This window comes from Antechinus flavipes, chromosome 2 (genome assembly GCF_016432865.1).
Source record: "Antechinus flavipes isolate AdamAnt ecotype Samford, QLD, Australia chromosome 2, AdamAnt_v2, whole genome shotgun sequence".
NCBI lineage: Eukaryota > Metazoa > Chordata > Mammalia > Dasyuromorphia > Dasyuridae > Antechinus > Antechinus flavipes.
In genome coordinates, this window is record NC_067399.1 from 422,762,056 (window position 1) to 422,768,683 (window position 6,628).

Sequence of the window (6,628 nt, forward strand, 5' to 3'; positions counted from 1 at the left end):
ATGACAGAATTAGGGACAAATCTAGGTGTTCTGCTTCCCAAATCAGCATATTCCCAGTGAAACTGCACAGTGTGAAAATATGCTAGATTTGGAATCACATCTGGGTTTGAATCCTGACTTTGCTACTATATGACCTTGACTGGGTCACCTCTTTTTCTCAATCTCTCTGTCCATCTTTTAAATGAGGGACCATCATCTTTAAATTCTTTCGCGATCCAAATCTGAGCATCGGATTCCTTGGCTGATCTCACCAACCTACCCCCCCCCCCCCCCCCCCCGCCCAGTAGTCATCAAGTTCAGGATCCTAGCTTCATTTTATTTCTTTCCTCATTTGTAAGTGCTCTCTTGTCCATCCTGCACATTAAGCCCATAAAGGAAAAAACTGGTGAGCACACACATGGGGAATATTAAAATATACAACTCAGCTCTCTCTTTTGAATCTAATCTATGTCCATTTTTCTGTATGATTCCTCAGTTGAGAGCTGCTCCTGTTGTCTGTATATATCTTAGAACATGAACTCTTTGGTTGTTTTTGTGCCCTTGTGTGGGATGATGCCTTTGATTGGGCTCACCGAGAGTTTGCTACTAGAATGTATCCAAGGGAGCAGAGGTGATTGAGAGAAGGGATTTGAGCATCCACTCAACAGAGTCAATCTCATTATCTTCTGATTGCCTTTGGAGAATGAAAAGGAAAGAAAGGGGAGAGAGAGGTGGGGGAGAGACAGAGAAACAGAGAGACAGAGACAGAGACAGAAAGACACACCCACACAGAGACAGAGACACAGAGAAAGACAAACAGACACAGAAACATACACACACACACACACACACACACACACACACACACAGAATGAGACAGACAGAGAAGTAGACCGACTGAGAGAAACAGAGAGACTGAGACAGACTCATAACTGCTGATTATCTTTGGAGAATGGGGAGAAAAGCAAAGAAAGGGGAGAGAAAGGTAGGGGAGAGACAGAGACAGAGACAGAGAGAAACAGAGAGACAAAGACAGAGGCAGAAATACACACCCACCCAAAGACACCGAGACAGAAATAGAGGCAGAGAAAGACAGAAATGGAGACACAGAGATATACACACAGAGAATGAGACAGACAGAGATGTAGACAAACTGAGAGAGAAACAGAGAGACTGAGACAGAGACAAAATCTCATAATTGCTGATTACCTTTGCAGAATGAAGAGAGAAGAGAAACCAAGGAAAAGAGAAGAGATGGACAAGAGGGACACACAGAAAGACAGAGATACATAAAGATAGAGAGGGACAAAGAGAGACAGTCAGAGAGACACACAGAGAGAAACTCGGGGCATTTGGAACTTCAGCTCTAATAAGCTAGTGGGAGAGGGCTTCCCAGGCTTCACAGCATTATTAGGGGAGACTTTCCGCCTTCGGTGCCGCTGGGGGGAATTCCCTTTAATTCATCTATACGAAGGAGGCAGTCTGAGCCTTGGAGGGGGGTTGCTGAGGTGCTTTCCTCAGCAGGGCAGCCAACCTTCCCCCAAGGCAAGGAGCTCCCTATCAGCCCGATCTCCAGCCAGTCCCTGCCTCCCTGGGGTGGAGCATGAGCCCAAGGCTAAACACTGCACAGGTGTATAAGTAGTGGGGCCTGGGTCCAGCTGCTGCACCTGTTCCAGGAACAGCCTCGCCCAGGTGCACCGTAGCTTAGAAGGGGCCACCGGTCCCCAGAAGTCAGACCATGAGCTCCTTTGATCTCCAGGCGCACTCCCCACCCCGCTGCAGCCCCCAGTTCCCCAACATTGGCCAGGAGCCCCCTGAGATGAACATCTATTATGAGAACTTCTTCCACCCACAGAACATGCCCAGTCCTCAGCGTCCCTCGGGCTATGATAACAGTGGGGACTATGGGGCTACACCAAATCCCTACCTCTGGCTGAATGGGCCTGCTATCACCCCTCCACCCTACCTCCCAGGTTCCAACCCCGGACCCTTTCTACCCCAGTCCTATGGCATGCAGAGGCAGCTGTTGCCCAATGGCCTTGGGGCTACCGACCTGGGCTGGCTACCCATCCCTTCCCAGGAAGAGCTGATGAAGCTGGTGCGTCCACCTTATTCCTACTCAGCCCTCATTGCCATGGCCATCCACGGGGCACCGGACAAGCGGCTGACACTCAGCCAGATCTACCAATATGTGGCAGACAACTTCCCCTTCTACAATAAGAGCAAGGCTGGCTGGCAGAACTCCATTCGGCACAACCTCTCTCTCAATGACTGCTTTAAGAAAGTGCCCAGGGATGAGGATGATCCAGGTAAGGGGCCTAGAAAACTCAAATAAATGGGCTGGAAAGACCATCTCTGTACTGTCTGACCTGGGTGTGTGTGTGTGTGTGTGTGTGTGTGTGTGCGTGAATGTGGAAGTGATTTAAAGCCACTGAATCCCAATTTTCAATCCTACTAAGCAAATTTAGAAAATGAAGATTGAGTATTCCAATGAATACCCCTTTTTACTACCCATTTAACCTCTAAAGATAAGAGAGAAATCCTATAAGTCAGGGAAATGGATCCTATTTGAACCTGTCATATATATTTCATTTCAATTTATGTATTTACTGAGGCCATGGTGTACACTCAGCTCCATATGAAACATTTTGCCTGGAGTAGTTGAAGAAGCTCTGGAATTTATTAAGAAGCTCTGTTTGGAGTTCAAGGGATCACAAATTTAGAGTTGGAAGGACCTTAGAGCCTTTCTCATCCAACTTTCTCCTTCCTTCCTTTTTTTCATTCCTTCCTTCCTTCCTCTCTCTTTCTCTCTCTCTCTTTTTCTCTCCCTCTCTTTTTTTCCTGTTACTTTTTTTCCCCCAATTAACAAGCATTTACTTTTTCTTTCTTCCTACTTCCACTATCCCTCTTGGGATTAAAAATTAATTAATTAATTAAAATCATTGTAACAAATACACATAGATAAGTAAAACAAATTTCCCCATTGAGCATGTTCAAAGACATATGTCTCATTCTGCATTTTGCAACTAACTCCCTCACTTTCCAGAGGAGGAAATTACAATCCACAGAGATTAAGTGATCTCCTAAAGTTATACAGATTATGAGAATCAGAGGTTAGACTTGAATTCAGATTCTCAGTCTCTAAAGTCAATACCCTTCCCCCCATGCTACTGACTTTGTGTCTCTGGGGCAAATGATTTTTGCCAGTCTGTGACTTAGTCTGCTTATCTATAAAATGATAGCATGTAGACTACCTGATGTCCTGTGCCTTCCAATTCAGAATCCCATGGGAAAAAAAATAGCACCTCTGATAAATATATGAGAAACAAAGAAGTGGTCACCATCTTTAATGAACTGCTTATCTAATTAAGGAGAGAAGATGAACATGTCTAAAATAATTAGAGAATACTACCAGATAACTTAAGGGGAGGGAATGTGAAATGTGAAAGCAGAAATGTGATTCCTATCATCCCACATTATTTCCTGACTATCCTCTTCTATCAGGAGACTGGAGTTAAGAACTTGAAAGAGATGGAATTAAAATTGTTGTTCATCTCAGAGCCTTGGAAACTGGAAAAATATCTCTCAATGGACTTCTGGTTTGTAGAAGAAATGGTTCAGAGAGAAAGCTTTTCAGGGGCAGAGACTGGATCCTTCTCTATCTCAACACCTAGTACAACAGATTTTGCCTATGATAGGAGCTTTAAGAACATTTGTTGAAATAGAATTGTCAAAGGGGAAAGAATTCTGGGATCAAATCTCAGCTTTTCTACTTATTACCTGACCTTGGGACAGTCATTTAATTTAATATGTGAAGGCAATGGACTAGATAGCCTCTTTCTTTTCTAACTCAAAACCTTTGCTCTGGTGACCTGGGTTCAAGACTCGGGGCTGTCTCGACTAGCTGTTCATCACTGGACAAGTCACATGACTTCTCTTACCTTCTGTTCCCCAGTCTGTAAATTGAGAATGTTGGACTAGGTCATCAATAAGATTTTAATTCTGTGATCCTATATCTACTAGCATAGGATAGGCACATAATAAATACATACTTGTGAGTGATTAGAAAGTAGAATGCTTCTCATCAGTCTATTTATAATAGCTTTCTTAAATGCTGCTTTAAGGTTTGTAAAGTACTTTATTATCTCATTTATACCTCAGAGCAGTCCTATGAGATGATTACTGAAAGTGCTATTATCCCCATTATATCCACAAGTGAACTGAGAGAGGTTAGGTCATTTGTTTTATGGTCAGCTATTAAGTACCAGACATAAGTTTTGAACCTGGCTCTTGCTGACTCCAAGTTCAATAGTCTATGACTCCACAATTGAATCTTTGATGACTTTGGGTTTTAATTAATGGTGATACAAGAGAAGGAAACCTGATTATGTCTCTCTAGTTATGATTTTTTCCCGGTTCTCATCAGGAAAAGGAAATTACTGGACTTTGGATCCAAACTGTGAGAAGATGTTTGATAATGGAAATTTCCGCAGAAAGCGAAAAAGGAAGTCCGATGTCACATCCAGCACGAGTTCCTTGGCTTCAGAGAAATCTGAGGACAGTCTCCTGTCTGGCAGCCCCAAGACCACAGATGCCCAGGACATGTTAGACAGTGCCTCTCCCAGTTCTGACAGCTCCCCAGGGAAGCGTTCTCCCCCTTCTCCATCAACCAACCCATGTCTCACGGGCTTTCTGTCCACCATGACCACCTATGTCAGTGGCTCCAACTCTACAGGCCGCTCGGGGGGGGCTCCTCCAGGACTCAACACTGAGAGCACTGAGAAGATGGGTCAGAACTTCCTGAGTTTCAACTCCTTCTCCCCACTCCCCAATATTCCCAGCCATGGAGGTGGGGGTGACTGGTCCAACCCCATTCCCTCCAACCACCTTGGCTACAGTGGCTCTGTCCTCAACCAATTCAACACTCATTTCTACAACAGCATTAACACAAACAGCATTCTCTACCCCAGGGAGGGGACCGAGGTTTAGAAGCAGGAACAATGTCCTGGGCAAGGACAGGAAGGGTTGAAAAGAGAAAGAGGGCTCACTCAGTAGGTAGCTCTATTCATCCTGACTTTTGAGACTTGGAATCTGGTCCAGAATTTTGTTGTTTTTTTGTTTTGTTTCTTTTTTGGGGGAAGGCAATGTAAAGATTTAAGTGACTTCTCCAGGGTCTACAGTGTCTACAGCTAGATTTAAACTCAGGTCTTCTTGATTCCAGAACTAGCACTCTATCCATCATGTCACTTAGCTGCCTCTAAATCTGGTCCAGAAGGGTAGGAGATAAACTACTTTTTGTTCAGAGACTTGACTAAATCCATCTCACACATAAGCATGCACAAACCCATATAAACATACATGCAACATACAAATGCACACAAAATCATAGCGATGGAACCTTACTTAGGAAGCATTTATTAGTAAGTGCTTCCAGGGACAGCAGATCTAGGCAATCTAGTTGGGGAGATATTGCTTAGGTTCTTGGGGTTAGAAAATCCAAAAAGTTCAAATTTCCTCCTCTTTCCTGAGGGGAAATTCAGAACAACACTGGAAAATCTAAGCCATAGATACTGAAGCTGGTAGGAAATGCTGCTTGTTTGGCTCTAACTAAGGGCATCTAAGATTTAATATTCTTACCCTTTGGAGTCTGGAGTCAGCATCTCCCACCATATCTTCAGCAAAGGGAGCAGAGCAGTTTACTTACCAAAGAGAAAGAACTCCAGCTTCCCCATTGCTTTACACTTGCCCAGCCAAAGGGTCACCATTGCTAGAGAGCCCCACAATAGTCACTGCCTGGGAGACAAGAAATACTATGAACCTGATATTCCTGGCATTGCCAATGTATAATTCCCTCAAAGCTTAACTTCCCGTGTGTCATGGGCCACTGAAAATGTGGTGTTGGTGCTATCCAAGAGAAACACTAATAGAATAAAACCTTCCTTTTTATAGCCAGAAATAAGGGAAAGATGAAGGAGAAACGTCAGCTTCAGAGAGGTGACAGCACCTCCCTCTCCAAAGTCCTGAAAATCCGCCAGATTCCTGCACCAAGTTTTGAGACAACCACTGAGAACTCTACCTACAGTGTTGTATATTGTGACTGAGCAGCCCTTCCCATGATTATGATTGTTTAGTTTTGTTGTTATTATTATTATTGTTTTTTGTTCTTTTATGTTATTGTTTTTTGTATATGTTTTGTACTCTAAGCTTTCATCACACACAAGACATACTTGGAAGTATTTTTTATTAATAAAAGCTTTGTGCAGAAGTGTGTGGCCTTTACTTAGGAGGCAAAATTCTTACTGTTTAGAAGCAGCTGAGCCAAATCCACATCGGAAAAAGCCTCAAGCTGGCTGGCCTGGCCTGCCTGACAATGTCTGGTACAGAATAGGCTGGCAGGGAGAGGTGCGAGCCTTGAGGGCTGCCAACTTCCTCCAAACTCTAGGAGGGAGAAAGATGCAGACCTCAAATTAAACAGACAGCAGCAGATTTCCAACTGAGAGCAGATGGGAGAAGAGCCTAGGGGGAAGGGGGTTATTTTGAGCCTAAAGACCTTGAAGATATGTCTTTTTGCTTGGTACAGAGAAGGTCTGAGTGGCGTCCCTGGAAGCAGAAAATGTAACAATAACTTATGCATACACATGTTTTCTAT

At 43.8% G+C, this 6,628-nt stretch overlaps 1 protein-coding gene across 1 annotated transcript; it reads left to right on the forward strand.

Moving 5' to 3' along the window:
* Positions 1 to 864: 864 nt before the first annotated feature.
* FOXI1 (forkhead box I1) lies at positions 865 to 6,244 on the forward strand. Its single transcript, XM_051973729.1, has 2 exons — positions 865 to 2,288; positions 4,406 to 6,244. The coding sequence occupies exons 1-2, from the start codon at positions 1,718 to 1,720 to the stop codon at positions 4,966 to 4,968; spliced, it is 1,134 nt and encodes a 377-aa protein (XP_051829689.1). The 5' UTR covers positions 865 to 1,717; the 3' UTR covers positions 4,969 to 6,244.
* Positions 6,245 to 6,628: the final 384 nt, after the last annotated feature.